Source organism: Colletotrichum truncatum (assembly GCF_014235925.2).
Source record: "Colletotrichum truncatum strain CMES1059 chromosome Unknown Contig_0007, whole genome shotgun sequence".
Lineage (NCBI taxonomy): Eukaryota > Fungi > Ascomycota > Sordariomycetes > Glomerellales > Glomerellaceae > Colletotrichum > Colletotrichum truncatum.
The window spans coordinates 2,932,433-2,948,655 of record NW_027222404.1 but is presented as its reverse complement, the minus strand read 5'-3'; the positions used below and the strand labels follow the sequence as shown (position 1 = coordinate 2,948,655).

At 48.7% G+C, this 16,223-nt stretch overlaps 6 protein-coding genes across 6 annotated transcripts; 2 read left to right on the top strand and 4 right to left on the bottom strand.

Annotated features, from left to right (window-relative positions):
• Positions 1 to 2,803: 2,803 nt before the first annotated feature.
• Positions 2,804 to 4,281, top strand: CTRU02_211222 (MFS monocarboxylate transporter; the record flags this gene model as incomplete). Its single annotated transcript, XM_070205590.1, has 3 exons — positions 2,804 to 3,550; positions 3,636 to 3,924; positions 4,007 to 4,281. The coding sequence occupies 3 exons, from the start codon at positions 2,804 to 2,806 to the stop codon at positions 4,279 to 4,281; spliced, it is 1,311 nt and encodes a 436-aa protein (XP_070060833.1).
• A 791-nt stretch (positions 4,282 to 5,072) lies between these two features.
• CTRU02_211221 (transposase) lies at positions 5,073 to 6,230 on the top strand (the record flags this gene model as incomplete). Its single annotated transcript, XM_036720245.2, has 1 exon — positions 5,073 to 6,230. One exon carries the CDS (start codon positions 5,073 to 5,075, stop codon positions 6,228 to 6,230), a length of 1,158 nt encoding a protein of 385 aa, XP_036587988.2.
• A 792-nt stretch (positions 6,231 to 7,022) lies between these two features.
• On the bottom strand, positions 7,023 to 7,298 carry CTRU02_211220 (uncharacterized protein; the record flags this gene model as incomplete). The annotated part of the gene is made up of 1 exon (XM_036720244.1): positions 7,023 to 7,298. The coding sequence occupies one exon, from the start codon at positions 7,296 to 7,298 to the stop codon at positions 7,023 to 7,025; it is 276 nt and encodes a 91-aa protein (XP_036587987.1).
• Positions 7,299 to 7,927: 629 nt separating this feature from the next.
• CTRU02_211219 (amidohydrolase) lies at positions 7,928 to 9,184 on the bottom strand (the record flags this gene model as incomplete). Its single annotated transcript, XM_036720243.1, has 1 exon — positions 7,928 to 9,184. The coding sequence occupies one exon, from the start codon at positions 9,182 to 9,184 to the stop codon at positions 7,928 to 7,930; it is 1,257 nt and encodes a 418-aa protein (XP_036587986.1).
• Positions 9,185 to 10,286: 1,102 nt separating this feature from the next.
• On the bottom strand, positions 10,287 to 10,769 carry CTRU02_211218 (uncharacterized protein; the record flags this gene model as incomplete). Its single annotated transcript, XM_036720242.1, has 1 exon — positions 10,287 to 10,769. One exon carries the CDS (start codon positions 10,767 to 10,769, stop codon positions 10,287 to 10,289), a length of 483 nt encoding a protein of 160 aa, XP_036587985.1.
• Positions 10,770 to 14,097: 3,328 nt separating this feature from the next.
• CTRU02_211217 (uncharacterized protein) lies at positions 14,098 to 14,265 on the bottom strand (the record flags this gene model as incomplete). The annotated part of the gene is made up of 1 exon (XM_036720241.1): positions 14,098 to 14,265. The coding sequence occupies one exon, from the start codon at positions 14,263 to 14,265 to the stop codon at positions 14,098 to 14,100; it is 168 nt and encodes a 55-aa protein (XP_036587984.1).
• Between the last annotated feature and the right edge of the window lie 1,958 nt (positions 14,266 to 16,223).

Sequence of the window (16,223 nt, the reverse complement as noted above, 5' to 3'; positions counted from 1 at the left end):
CCAATAACGAACAACTAAAAAATGCTTCTGATGATTTACCTTGGACAATGTCTTCACAGTGAAGAGATTCTGTGAACAGGGTCTTTTGCAGTTGAGAGTTGTGCACAGGAACAACGGGGTCAGGCTTTCCGTTCCTAGTTTCTTGGCAGGTAATTTATGAGCTCAGTAATTTATGAGCTCAGCCTCGTTCCTCGCATAGACCATGTCTTTACGCGGAACTCTTTTCCTGGTACGGACACGGGGGAAATAGCTGCCCGTGAGTGATTGCAGTGGAAGCTCGGAAGTGTTTGGCGCTTGTTCTCCGTATCATCGGGTTACAAGAGCGCATTTAGATAAAACCGCAACTTCTGCGGTTTCCCCAATCAGGGCAATCGAAGCGGTCAGCTCATTCCATTTTACATTCTTTACCACGTTGCTTACTGACATGCAGACGTCGTAATCTCGCATTCGGTGATCTAGGCCGCTATCACGAGACCTTAAGCATTTACCCCAGTACAAAATCTCTGACTCCGATTGCCTGTGGAGCCAGCACATACAATGCAGCGGAGCAGTGGCTACGTCTCAACCTCACTTAGTGAACGATATCAAAATTGGCCGCCAAAGAGACATAAATTCTTCTTCTTCACTCCGTCAATTAGTAGACAGAGAGTTTGCCGGTATTGTACATTGTGGGTTTGTGGATAAACTGTTTGCTTGCAAAAGCCTGCTTGCCCTTTCAGAGGGATGACACAGCCCGCATGTCGTAGGTATTGTGGTATCTGCGCTTCTCGCCACCCCGACGGTGCTTGTTGCGTTCAAAACTATCCTGTTTAAGTTGAAGCGTACAACAGGGAGTTACAGGCAATGAGCCTTAATGCTGAAGCTCTTGGACAGGTAACCACAAAAGCCGGTCTCAGTCACTCAATGGTGCTGTATCTCCATGTGGTCTTCTCTTTGACCCAGGTCAACGGTGAAGGATACTTTGCCGACATGCATTGCCTTAAGAAAGTTACCACGTCACATACTCTTGTACAACCAAGCACAACAGTGCCGTCCAGGGGCAGAGCAAATTACGTAGGTGGCACTCTTGCAGCTTTGTGGCGTATGGCTCACGGCAATCAAAGTCCCACACTCCAGGTGGTTTGGTCTGAGGTTGAAGAAAACAGGACCCGAGTCGGTCAACAGTCGCCTTAATCAAAAGCTTCTCATTGACCCGAGCATACTACAGGGGAAAATTTTCTTTCTGCCAACTCTGCTCCAATCCGGCAGTGTTTGAATAAGAGGAAAGTGGCAGAGCGGAGGTGCAGTCATATTGAAATGAGAATATCCGGGTTTGAGATTGGCTCGAGGCCTTCCATTTCCCTTAACCTTGCTTCTCATGAGTGCGTCGCCGTCAGGGATGCATTCTGAGCGAACAATCGGTTACAGTTTGTACGCAGCACCCCACAGCATAGGACCGATTACCCGATTTCCCGAAAGAAAACTGACATTTATGCATGGCGATGGTAAGATTATGAATGGTTGCCAGGGGCAGGAATAACATGTTCAAACTCAACACAGCACACAGCCCACTGATGTAGCCAAGCCAGCGGTGTTCAACAATAGTCAAATTTGACAGTTGGCATTCAGTGTTAGAGCACTGCGGTGTCTTCCAGATTTGACCGAGGCCGGGGGGGATGTTTAAGCACAGGCTTTTCCATAAAGGATACGAAATAGCCGACACGGACAACTTGTCGGCCCACTCAACACTATTGCTCCAGTGAAGGGCATTTCATGGGTGAGACCTGATTATCATGGTTCAGAGGCATGGCCGTAAAGTGGCTTATGCTGGGGTTGGAACTCACTGCCATCCGACAGAGCCTCTTTTATTCTTTCATGGCCCAGTTTCACACCTAAACAAAGGGTAGATCCAAACCAGCTTACACAAAGATAGGGAACGGAATGTATTGTTAGACTGGCCCATGAGTTGTCGTCAATCGACGTCGGTTGCGATTGATGTCTTTTGTTCCTGCAGCTCCTGGACAGCAGTGATACACATCTTCAAGGGGGGTGCGATAATTTGTATTGTGAACCATCCCTTTTTATATATACCCTCGGGTCATTCGGGTTTAACACATGCCGGAAATAGGAGCTACAGACAAGATCCAGCCCAGGTTCCCTGTTGTGCTAGGGATCGAACCAAATCAAGGGCTTCAACACAAGGCCGATGAAAACCGCAGAACAGAATCCACCGCAGGAACTACGATAGATCAGTTTCCCGCCGGAAAGTTTCAATAGCAATATTCTGGTGGCCTAAGCTGGTGAATTTGTGCTACATGTGCCTGTTCCTATCTTGCCCGCGGAAAAGTTCGCCGATGGCCGGAAAACTTGGCCGGGAAACATCCCATGTAAAACACCAATCCGGGAAAGTCGAGTGCCTTGGCAACGACTATGGAGCCCTTTGAAAACATTCTGCTTGGGCTTCTCGAAATGTTCTTTGATAATTGGGTCAAGCGCTTCGGTTTGCAGCGGCAAAAAGGCTCTGAGTCTCACGATAATGGCAAAACGGGGCCATGAATGTTAGTCTTTAGACAAAGCCCTTTTCTTCTGGCGATATCTGGGAAATGGTAGCCCCAATAGGATAAGATATAAAGATGAAAGTTCTTCACTTTCAGTAACTAAGTAGCTTGCGCTTTCCCACGTCAATCTCAGAACTCGTCTTGGTCAGGGAGTTGTTTAATTCACCATGAAGGGCATCGAAATCTCACATTCCGGGCTCCGCCCCAGTGAATGTGACAAGGAATACAACACCGCCAACCCCCGTCCATCCCCTTCCGCGTCCACAATGTTCTATTCCTCGGACGAAGATGTAGAACGAAGCGGAACTATCAAGGACATCTCCGCATGCGATGTCAAGATGGTAAACGATATTGACGGCCCCCCTCCGGATGGAGGCTGGCAGGCGTGGATACAAGCCATGGCGGCTCACCTTGTCGTCATGAATACTTGGGGCACCATCAACTCCTTCGGCATATTCCAGACTTTCTACCGAAGCTACCTCTCCCGGCCCGCGTCCGACATAAGCTGGATTGGTTCCATGCAAGTCTTCTTCCTCTTTGTCGTGGGCGTTCTCACCGGCCGCCTCACGGACGCCGGCTACTTTCGTGTCGTCTTGGCCAGTGGGTCCACGATGGTGGTGGTTGGAAGTCTAATGGCTTCCTTCGCAACAGAGTACTGGCAGCTCTTCCTCTCTCAGGGAGTTTGCATTGGTCTTGGCATGGGAGGACTGTTCTGCCCTGCCATGGCTGTTTTGTCAACGTACTTCAAGCGGCGACGCAACTTGGCCATTGGGATCGCCATCAGCGGCTCAGCTACCGGAGGCATGGTTTTCCCCGTCATGGCGCGCCAGCTCCTACCCCAGATTGGGTTCGGTTGGACTATGCGTGTGATGGCGCTGGTCCAGCTCCTCACATTGGCCGTCGCCAACGTCTTTATGAGGGCGAGGGTAAGACCGAGACGAGCAGGCTCGCTTATTGAGCTCTCTGCATTCAAAGAACGGCCATATTTGCTCTTCACTATTGGCATGTTCTTTGTAAGTGTGCCTGGTCTTCGAACAGTAACTGTTACTAACATGTTTAAGAACTTTTGGGGTGTCTACTTCGCCTTTTACTAGTAAGCCGCATCCCGCAATCGTCGTGTTTGGAGACTTGGAGTTACTAACACGCAACAGCATCGGCCCGTTCAGTCGCGACATCTTGTCCTTTTCCTACGATAGTTCGATCGATATACTCATGATAATGAATGGTGTGGGAGCCATTGGCCGTGTGATACCCGGATTTCTCGCGGATCTGTTCCTTGGCCCCCTCAACGTCGTCACGCCGGCTGCTGCAGTCTGCACTATCCTTCTATTTTGCTGGAATGCAATTAAAACAGCGCCTGCACTGTACGTCTGGGCTGTCCTATATGGTATGTAATAGTTGTGTCTTTAGCAGCCTAAGCACTATCTGTTGTTGTTGTTTCCTTTACTTATAGTCGTTCTACTATACAGGAATATTCGGCGCTACAGTTCAAGGTCTCTTCCCAGCCGCACTGTCGTCGTTAACAACCGACCTACAGAAAGCGGGGACAAGGATGGGAATGGTCTATTCGATTATCAGTTTCGCCAACCTGACAGGCCCTCCAATCGCTGGCTCTTTGATCAAGGCCGGCGGAGGACGGTATACATTCGCATTCGTGTTCGGGGGTGTCTGCCTGTTTCTAGGAACTTCGTTCTTGGTTGCTTGCCGCATTGCCAAAGGAGGACGTGGGCTAGCAAAAGTATAATACAGGATACCGGATACAGAAAAAGAAAATGATGAACCAAAAGCAGAATTATACCATCATCTGTTTGTTCAGATTACCGATGAAGGTCCGTCTCAGTCGATTCAACCCATGTCATCGCAGATAACAAGAGAGGCGTGGGGTTCCTGCAGAACCCCAAATGTAAGTTAACGTCGCACACCCACTTCTCGCACACCCCCACATTTCGCACACCCATAAATCGCTCATGTAGAATTTTACCCTCTTCAACATTCTTTAATATCTTCACCACTTTTACAGCGATTATTATAATTCTTTGAATAGTTACTCTTATACGCTTAATGGGCCAGTATACGGAAACAGAAGTCAATCAAGCTCTCAATGCAGTTGCAAGTGGGCAGAGTGTCCGAAAGGCAGCTCATGATGCTGGAATTCCACCATCAACCCTCCAGTCTCGATTAAAGGGTTCACAGGCAAGAAATGTAGCTTTCTCTAGCTTCCAGAAGCTATCTCCAGCACAGGAAAGTCACTTAGCTGAATGGGTGCGTATCCAGGCGGCGTTAGGGCTGCCGCCAACACATCAACAACTCAAGGAATTTGCCCAGCGAATCCTAGACATCAGAGGCACTACCCAGCCACTTGGGAGAAACTGGATTCAGTTCTTTATTAAGAGAAATCCATCAATCAAGGTTCATAGAGCTAGAGCCATCGATTCTAAGCGTGTCAATGGGGCCTCAACTAATGTAATCAGGCAATGGTTTCAACAACTCGCCCTTCCAGAGATCAAGGCGATCAAACCACATCATCGCTATAACATGGATGAAACTGGTATCCTAGAAGGCAGAGGATCAAATGGCTTAGTACTGGGATCATCAGAAAGCTCATCAATGCGAAAAAAACAGCCTGGGTCTCGGGCTTGGACAACTATGCTTGAGTGTGTCTCTGCAACTGGTCAGGCGCTTCCTCCACTTGTTATTTATCGAGGGAAATCGGTTCAACAACAATGGTTTCCTCTTGATATCCATAAACGTGATATTTACAGTGGTTGGAAGTTCACAGCAACTGAGAATGGCTGGACTTCAGACTCTACAGCTGTGGAATGGCTTGAGAACATCTTTATCCCTCTGACTAAGCCTGATCATCCCTCTGAGCAGAGACTATTGATCCTAGACGGTCATGGCAGTCATGAAACAACAGAATTTATGTATCTCTGTTATAAACACAAGATATATCTCCTTTTCCTACCGCCACATACATCCCACGTTCTCCAACCTCTAGACCAAGCAGTCTTTGGGCCTCTCAAGGCGACCTATCGAAAAGAGCTTGGATACCTCATTCAACACAACGATTCTACAGTTGTAGGCAAACGGAACTTTCTTACCTGCTATGGAAAAGCACGCCAGATGGCATTTTCAAGCAAGAATATCAGAAGCGGCTGGAAAGCAACAGGACTATGGCCCATTTCGATAGCTCGACCGCTCATGAGCCCTCTACTGCTTGAGAATGCTTCCAAGCCCTCAAAGCCAGGCTATTCTACGCCTATGAGGGCCTCTGATGGTGGAAAAGACGAAAACTGGGCATCTGCTACATCCATAGTAGCCTGGTCAACGCCCAAGAAGACAGTTGATCTATATGATCAACTTAGCTTATTCAGCAAGTTGGATAAAGATCAGCAAACGCAGCGACTGTTGTTTCGAAAGGTTCAAAAGGGATTTGATGAAAAGGACTATCAATTGGCTACAGCAGAGAAGAAGATTGCAATGTTGGAAGCAGAAGTTGAGGCTGGAATGGTACGGAAGCGGCGTAAGGTCCAAATGAGCCCAAATTCGAAGTTTGCCAACATTGAGGCAATTCACAAAGCCCAAATTGAGGCTGGCGAAATTGAGGATAGCTCAGATGAATCTAGCGAGCCTGAATTACCTATTAAAACTGGCGATAGTATCACAGTTGCAGGAGACGAATCAGACTTATAGTTATGAAGTTGATGAATACCTCATGATGACCCAATTTATGGGTGTGCGAAATGTGGGGGTGTGCGAGAAGTGGGTGTGCGACGTTAACTTTCTGTTGGGGCGATATTTCCGCATTTGTCAAGATTGACAGGCTAAGCTTTTGGTCCCTCAACTCTGTCATTTTTGCGCCTTGGGAATGTCCAATAGAAAACAACGGAGGCCTTCTCCGAAGACCTCATGGCAAGAAATCACATGAAGTAGGAGCGGATTGCTATCAGACCTAGAACAATTGCGACCTGCGGCTAGAGACGTGGCTGGCGCTAAAACCACTAAGCCGGATCCGTCGCATTCTGAGCTACAATCCCATTTCGCAAACGGCGATTCATATGGATATATTGTTCCGATGTGTCATGATAGAAAATCATTCCTTGGTTCAATGTTGGCCACTACAGTGTTGTAATCGAACGTTTTACTGAACTCCAAACGGCATCGGACCTCCCAGTTAACACAAACCAAACTAGTTAGGTCAGTGACGACCAACCAATACCTGGTGTTATATGTTTTAGATTTGTCTTTTTTTTTTTTTTTCCTTTTTTTTTTCCTTTTTTTTTTTTTTCTCTTTCTTTGGTAGTTGGGGCAATGAGAAAATTAGAGCGAGTTCGATGGCAGAAGTCAGTAAGTGAGGAACTGAAGTTAACGAATGAGTGCCGAGTTTGAATAGTGAGGCGTTCAAAAGACACAATCACATGTTCAACAACGATACAGACAAGGTGTTTGTCATGGTAAAGCCTCCGGCGTCAATGATCTTGAAATCTATGAACTATAGATAATTCTTCCCCCTACTATAGTGTAACTCGGCGTCAAGTCCTTCAGACTGGATGGATCAGATACGCCTAGTGGGTCAAGATCCCAAATAGTCATGTCTGCCATGAACCCAGGAAGAAGGTACCCGCGGGTTTCCTTTTCGTGCAGTAGCTCAACCGCCTTTGTTGTATGCAAAGAAATAGCCTCAGCCACCGTTATAGCGTGCTCAGGGCCTCGAACACCAACAACGGTTTGACGCGTCACCATCCCCCAAACTGAGCGCATGGCAGCGTACTTTCCAACCGGATAATCAGATCCACCAGTAACAAGAGCTCCCTTGGCTAACCATTGTCGCGCAGGGAATGTACGAGCTACTCTTTCAGCCCCCCAATACACTTCTTGAATACCCGCTGTATCATGATGAAGAGGTTGTTGAATAGTGACAGCTATGCCGAGGTCTGCAGCACGTTGTTTGTTACGGCCAGCTATCTGACAGTAGGGTTCTGCTAACAGAAGGTGCAGTAAGAGACTAACACTGGTTCGTAGAGGTCGTTCTGGTAGATCGTAGGGTTAGGGTAAGGTGATCAGTCTTACACTATGGTAACGAGGTTCTTAGTATTCACAATACTGAGAGGTAAGCTGAAAGTCATTCGAGGATGAATCACAAGTTGATTGCTGAAGAACTATCTAGAGGGCTTGAGCAGGTACTCAAGTCCTGGTCTATATAGGAGTCTATCTACACGTATTGTCTGTAGTCGTTGGAGATCATATTGATCGAACATGATCCGTTGGCCCCCAACTCTTCTTGGATCATTCTGACCTAGAATGATTCATCACGTGACTTGTTCCGTTCTATAGTTCTTCCGTTCCGAGAGGTTACCTTTTGTTCCCGTGGCCCTGCATACAAAGTCCTGTCATAACCGCCCAACCGAGTGGGTCCTGTTAGGTGTATCTAACGGGTCGTAACATTGTTGCTGTTGTTCAGACGCTAAGCCTCCGTGCTCAAGAACCAAAGATCCAATTTGAAGAAAGGGAAACCGTTGCAGAAGTATTTCGTAGACGTCTAGAACTTGTGAGATAGCCTTGTCCCCATAAGCGTGTGTGCCAATCTTCCAAGCTCGTGTTATAACCACGCTCATTGCTTCAACAAGGTTGCTTGTCTCCCAAAGCGTGATACCATGGTACCCAGAGGGTAGACAGCACTCTTGCCCAGGAGGCACCACAACATATGGGTCTTTGGTAGCTGCGGCCTCAATGCCACCGTCGACCAAGAACTTAACGCCCCAGACGGAAAGCCATTGCTCGTTCTGGAGACATCTCCACTGTTCCATCTTCTCAAGAAGTTCTTCCACTTGGGCCGCCGTGGTGCAACCGAGTGTAGGAACCAATGCTCGTACGCGTACATTCAGTCTCCCGGCATCATAGGCCGCCTTCAATACTCTGAGGTCGGCGAGGGAAACAAAGCAGTCGCGGACACAGCCTGTCCCTGTAGCTGCATACGATGCCGATGCATGTTCGAGGCCGGCAATGCGTTCTTCAAGGTTTGGGGATGGTTTGACGCTCTCCATGAGCACCAGAGCTGAGTCCTGAAACAGTCCATTGAGGGATCCATCCTTTTCTTTTCCGATAAGACCACCTGGGGGCGATGGTGTGTCCGCTGTGACCCCAATCATGTCAATAATTACGGAGTTGACCACTACGTTATGGCCACCTCGTCGGACCATGATTGGATGCTTGGTTGAAATTGTGTCGAGCTCTTTGAGCGTTGGAAGCCGCTTTTCCTTCAAGTTGAACTCCTGCCAGTCTGTTGCTGTACATATCCATTCACCTTCCGAGGAAACGGCCGCCCGGTGCTTCAGGCGGCCTAGAAGTTCGCCAAGATCGCGAACGTCATGCACGGGGACGTCGAACTGACTTAAGCCAGCAAAAATCAAGTGAGTATGTGTATCATTGAAGGCAGGCAGGACCGTTGACTCGGGCTTGTTTATAATAATGGTCTTGTCCCCGATGAGGTAGTCCAATTGGTTGGCATCCTCCGAGACTGCCATGATTCGGCCATTTCTGATTGCAATAGCTTTCTGTGTTGGAATGCCGCTGTATAGTGTTTCTACTGCCCTTGCGCGGATTAGGACATCTGCTGGTAGAGACATCGCCGGCGAGTGCATGGCCATGGGTGAAATGGAACTCAGTTGTGATGAGTGGGAGTAAGTGGACTCGGTTGGGAGTTTTCGTTTGATGAGGCAAAAATTCAAATCATCGGAAGTGCAAGTTTCATGTGGCAAACCCTTTATATGTAATAGAGGATATGTGACAGTTCGAGCAAGCCTTGAGGTTCACCAGCTGAAATCCTGGCCATCGGCGACGGCGCAAATTAGTGAGCCGACCATCAACTGGGTAGGTTTGCTGAGCGCTGGCGCGGTGCCCTTTCTGGCTATTCGAGAGACCGGACGAAGCGGTTATTCCAATCGGACAGAGTGAGAGAGTTACATTGTCACTTCGCCCCGAAGTGTAACGCGAACCGGATGTTCGGCGCGGCAAAAACGCGAAGCGGAAGGCCGAGAAGCCGTTTCAATTCGATGATTTGCGGGGCAGGCGCTCGGATTCCCTTATCATTACATCGTCTCCAGGTAAAACGGCCAGCTAGTTTTGCCGATTTTGCTATCGCAAAGAGACAAGCATGACAATCCCATTCTATGATATTGATGACCTTTACGACTAGTCATCTTTGACGTCTTTAACCCGGATAAAGCCAGCAGGGTTCCTTAATGCTGGTTAATGTCGTCAAAGTCAGAATGTGGAGTGAAGTAGGGGTCATCCCAGCTCTAATGTTGCGGGGTTCTGAATAGAACGATGGCGGTCCTAATGAGCGTCAAAAGGGGGCACTTGAACAGCTAGGCTTCAGAAAGAATCATAACAGAACTCTACTTTCGGTATTCGCAGTATAATTAGCTATGCTCCACCTGATATTGCCCTATAATCCCAGCAATATGGATACATCCAGGTAGGCGTTGACAACTCGAACCGTACTCAAGACATGCTCCCGGTAATTGGGATTCTGACTTCACATACAATCAGGTATGTAGGCATACCCGTATCTATCTCGTAATCAACGTAAGGTTGACATTATCGACCTGCATGAAGTGCACTTGGGTTAAAGAGAAGAACCTTGTCTGAGCAGCGGTATTGTACCACCAAGTAATCAAGATGCTGGGTAACCATGACATCCAATTCGTACCATTCCTCAGCTAAACTGCTTCACTATTATCTCCTATTCTACTCTGAAGCACCAACCTTAGCATCCTCTCCCCCCTTCCCCTGCTTTACAGCGTCGTGGAGCTTCCGCCACACCTCCCGATCCCCAAAAACCTCATCCCACCGCGCCTGCAAGTCTGCTCGGCCCTCGAGCAGAGTCCGACACTCGGCCCGAACCTCATCAAAGACGCTAGATCCATCTGCCGGGGGAGGCAACCCGTCATGGCCTGTGTACCGGCGCATGGCTGCGGTAAAGCGCTCATTGCCTTTGGCGTCGAGATACTCCTGGCAGTCAACTATGAATTCAATGCCAGGAATGTAGGTGGAGGGAGTAAAGGCGGGGCTGGAAGCAAGTTCAGGGTTTTTTGCGATAAAATCGTCGGTTGCCTGTTGGAATTTGCTCAGGTATTCCTCTTTAGTGGTAGGGTGACTGGCGGTTGAAGTGGCTTTATTGCTGTCTTCTTGTCCAGTGTTGGACGCTTGGGTCTCAGGGTGATCGGTCATGATGGCGAACTTGTGGTGACTGTGATATCGCTCTTGGGTTGTTAAGGAGATGGGATTAGGAAATGGGAACAGCGACTGGCTGGCATTATTTTATAGGTTGGCCAGAAGTACGTTACCATTGCCAAGGACTTGTTCTAGGTAGACCAATACATGACCCCACCCCCGCCTGCCACCCCTCCTACCCTTATCCTGCTGACGAGGCCATACTCTACTCGCTCCGTATCCTTATGCCTTTCCATTCTCGTATCAAGGACATCTTATGCGACATCTTTGAGCTATTGATGAGCTATAGTGTATGGTTAGACTTACTCTTATCTATAAGAGGGGAGACTTGAGTTTGTCGCTAACACTTGGACATGTTGTAGTGTCTTCATTCATACTTCCTACGCCGTCTACTCGTTGAGTCCAGCTCTATGCCATGCAGAATAGATCTCTAAAGACGCATAGGCATAGATGGACGTACTTCAACCCGAGCTACCAGTAAGAGACCCTAGATAATTTCATCTGATTTGCCTGATTGCAAATTCCGGCCATAGGAATTGAGAAAGTAGCACGTATGTAGGATGGCCGAACACGGCTTCAGCAGACGACAAGTCGTATCTGCATCGTATTCACGCGCAACAAGACAATCATGCCATTCCCCACGTTGAGCTATTTGTCGTGCGCCTTTTCCACCAGTGGTTTCCTCTTCAGGGCTGATATTGCCCTGAGATTTCCGCCAACTCTCAGCCGAGGGTGGAGAGGGAGGAAAGTAGAAAAACCCGGGCACGGGGCTGAAGTTCTGAATACGTAGCGGTTGTTGATGCGAATGGCGCAGTCATTGGTTATTGTAAAGCTGCCAAGCAGGCATACACTCCTGACTCGGAGATAGATCTCGGTATACGACCTCAAAGCTGGTCATGCTGCAGCCCTTGCGGCGTAGAAACCTGATTGACGGCGGGGCTACCAAAAGCCAACTTAAATACCTTATGGTTATTGAAGATGGAAATGATTGCCAACTGCAAGCCTCACCGAAAGCAGCTTCCAAGTAGCTCATGAACTGCAATTAGGCAGCAGGTACCCAAGAAGTTCGCAACAAGGTGTTCTCAGCTGGCGACAAGATATTTAGTGTGCCTTTCAGTCAAAACCAGCACTTGAGTCAATTAAGACAAATTGACTAGCCCTCTTCGTTTGACTGTTTGATCAGATAGTTGCTCGATTTGGTATAATTGCCTAAAAGGGATGTCATTAAGGCTATTATGAGGTCTCGTCCCGATAGCAAATCACGCCACATCACTATAGTCTTTCTTTCACTAAGCCACGCCGGCGTTGGTGGACACGCAAGCTTTAAGCAGCTATCAAATATCCGACCAATTTCCTCTACTGTGCTATAATTGACTCGAACGCTGTTCAGATTGCCGGTTCACTATTACCATAAACTTCCCCGCTCCCAATTCTTCCTCTACTATCTTGCTCGAGGTTCTCAAAAGCGTTCATTGGGATGGCCCTGACACCTTAAAACCTCGAGAGAGACTCCTCTATAAGAGCTTAAATTCAGAGTCTACTGGACACTGCAATGGATTATAAAGTAGTTTGCTAGCAAGGTAAAACACGTGTCAGCGGTGAGAAACTGGTGGCGTAGGTCTGGCGTTCCTTCAACCAGGCGTATCATTTCATGAGGAGCACGCATTCTTATCGGTCTCAGCGCCGGCGAAGCTTTGCATCCGTCTACACAAGCTGGCCTATACCCCTTGATCACAAACAGCATCATTTCTAGGTCAAGCCCGGAATATGACCTATTTGCAGTGTCTCTAAGCCGATAACCGTCCTCGAGTTTGTGGCTTCTAATGAGAGGCAAGTGATAAACCAGGTACTACGAATATTCGCAGTCCAAACAATCACGACTAAGCATTTTCTCATGGACGACGGGTTTGTGCCGGCTCTCGTACTCGGGGGCCAACATCAGCAGACTATCAACTCTCAACTCAGCCGGGTGGCCTGTGGCCCATGTAAATCGTCGCGCTGTCGCGCGAGTACAGCTATAACACCCACTCGATTGTCTAACGAAGGACGCTCTAACACGCCCGTCAAATCTGCTTGTTAGCCCATAACCCAGCTGGTGGACACGATGGGTCATTTCTGCTTGCTCCTCAAGCCCGTCCTATCAGACAAACCTATGGGTGACAAACAACGACAGGACTAGAGCCTTATGGTGGCAACGTCAAGGCCAATCTCGAGTCCCAAAATGCCGTGGCCACAAAAAAGCGGTTTCAACGTGGACAATGTCCCAAGTTGTCGAACAGGCACATAGGGTGCGACCTCAATAGCACGTGCCCGCATCCGACGAGTGCATCGGTGTACTACGAGCAGGTATCGCATCGATTACCAAATGGAAACAGGCAACAACCGATCCATTTGGCTATGTTTCTTCAAATATGACCCAAATAATGCTCATCATTCGAACAAAGCCAAAATCCTTGTGTATGATTGGAGTATCCCACATATGTTGCGTACCTACTTGTTGCCGAAAGGCAGTTGATAGAAGGGAATTGACAGTTTGGATTAAGGTGTGAAAGGTTAGTGATGTGTTTTTTTCCATCAAATTAGGAGCCGTTACGACTGCTAGTCGGAGAAACTAGCCATGGGATACAAGACAGGCACTTCAGACCTCCGTTTGGTGGGAAAGGTTTCAGGGTCAGGGAGTTTGGTCGGGAAACAAGCAAATTGAGGGAGACACATGATAAACTCCTAATGCCAGCAGCCGTCAGGAGACCCTGGAAGCAAAAGTAAAGAATTCAAGTTGTTGAAATGACTGTTACCGGCCGGGCTAGTGGCGATGGCAAGTATTTTTATACAGGGCTGTATCCGTATGATGTTGCTTTTGCCATCGTAGGATCGCCTATGTGTCGATGCATCAAGATGCACAGCACTCTGTATAAATCTGCAATGCCAACACTGCACGGCCCAACAATCATATCCGTTCAAGAACATGAAGAAAAATTTTATCATCATCCTTACCCATTATTCCATTACGGATACATTCGCCCGTGCTTTAAGGCATCCAAACTAAAAACACTGACAATGTGGACTCGGTCACCGTCCGGCATCCCTGCCGACGAAATTTTCACGACCGTCGCCGCCCAAACTACTCGGACGTATCCACTCCCAGGAGCAGAATATCGTCTATAAAAGAGCGACCTCCCACCGCGCATCTTAGGATTTTCTTTTCTCTTTTTTTCTTCATGTCGACAATACTTCAGAGAATCATTTCTATAGTATTCGACCCTCTCTTGGTTCCCTAAAGGAGCCACAGATCCCACCCTGGTTGATGAGTTATATCCTCGACGCCCTAGAGTGAAGAACTCTTGGTTGCTCTCGTCCCTTCTGCGAAGAAGGCGGCCTTTCCTCGTGATTGGCTGTATAGAGAGCGGTGATGATCTCGTCCCCGTTTGCGGTCTTGCCTTCGGGCGCGCGGACGGGGTGGGTGTCGATGGACGTCTGACAGGCCTTTTTTCATTTTTTCATTGCGGATGGAGCTTGGCTCTGGTCGTGAGGAAGAAATACCATTCTTTCAACTGTGAGTTGGGAGCTGACTGGAACCAAGTCAATGTTTGACATTAAACTGTCGCGCTGGGTTTCAAAAGTACTGCATCCGTGGTGGTCAAGGCTCGGAGGACACGCCGGGCCCGAGTGTCGATCAACCGGACACGGGATGGGATCGGGAAGTGCTCTACATGTGGCATCGGTGTCTACATTATCCCGCAGGATCGAGCATGCCTCCAAGACACCGGGCCCGCTTCATTGGTAACCTTGCGCGGTCAGGGATCACATTGCCTTGATTAACACGGTCGGGACTGTACTCTACTGGCATGGCACATGGTTGCCAGCCACATCCTCGACAAAAGCCTAACCGACGTTGATACGACGGTACGTTGCGTGTACCTCTAACCGGCGATGGCTCCCTATTGAAGAGATATCTCGGCGACACGTCAATCTCTGGACACAAAGACCCAGCACCACGGACTGGGAAATGAAGAATCGTAGTATACTGGGCGGCCCGAGAAGTTGGTTGTCCTGGGGACGCCACGATTAGGGAAATGTAACCTTTGATGGTCGTGGTACTGTGGGGTAAGGCAGGTTACGGTGAGATCCCAGCAGACGATTCATCTAGGAGGGATTGAGATGCAAGATACGAGGATGCAGACCATGTGGCTACAATAGTGACAGCGGCGCTTTTGTGTTCATTCAATATACGGAAATCAGTGCCTGAGAAGCTTACGAGAGAGCGGTTGGATGTACTTCGGGTGCCTTTAGGTTTGAATGTGGGTTATTTGAGGATTCCGGGGATAGATGCCGTGCAGTGATAATCGGGACCGCCCCAGTGACTTTCCCAAGGGACTTTCGCAAGAGGGTTTCGAGGTCTGGACCCTCGAATCTACCTACCTTAGTACGACCTCCGCAGTCCTATCGATGAAAGAGGTAGAGGCCGCGGCGCAAACGAACTTATCTGTGTAACGAACCCACGAGGTGAACAATGCAACGGGCCGCCCACTGCGAGAAACAATGGCCTACCTTAGCACCTTGGTCGGTATCGTCGCACTGGACATGCTCTCGAGGCTGGACCTTTCAAATCTTTGATAACGCAGTTCTGCAAAGGCGACAGACCAACAAAGATAACAGCGAACATGGCCAAAGTGTGCCGGCTTCTGCTTCTGCTTCCATTCTTCTTGCAGGAGGGTTTTTTTAGTTCAGGGAAACGTTACATGCCAACCATCCCCCCCCCCCCCCCCCGCCAGCTAGCGTCTCTAGGGCGGACGCTTGTCTATCTTGGCTTTGGGCGCCATTTTTATTTCTCCGCACGGGGGAGGAAGAAGCAGGGATTGAGCAGCCACTCTGATTCTCAGGTTGTTGGCCACTGAACGGATGACTCCCTGGTGGTGGTCGAATCAGACATGTCGGAGGTGAGAGGCATGACAGGCACGAGGCCAAAGTTGCAGGTTTAGAAAGATCCTAGCTGAATAAGCCACATTTGGCCCTTTTGTAAGGAAATGTTGTAAGTATCTTCCCGAGGGATAGAGATGACAGATTCTATTCGTATCGAGATTTGCGCCACTGTCGCAGGGCAAAAAAAGAGAGTCAGCCGCATGTCGTGTGTCTCGACTTCCCCCTACGCTGTCCTGGTCCTGGCTGTCTCTACTACCCGTGTCTGCGCCATCGGATCAGTCAACCGAACAGACCAATGACGGAGGGGAAGACTATTGTATCGCATCCCCATGTCGGTGTCAGCAATCCAATCTGCGTGCTACAGTCGTAGAAGTCTAGCTGCAGGAAAGGTAATGTATCTTCGGCATTGAGATGGCACATTTGGGATCGTGGCGGCCACCAGAAAAAAAGAGTGTGCAAAAGGTACGTAGTAGAGTAGTAGACGACAACTTGCTCCTTCCCCAATCGGCCGAGGCACGGGAAACATGGGCC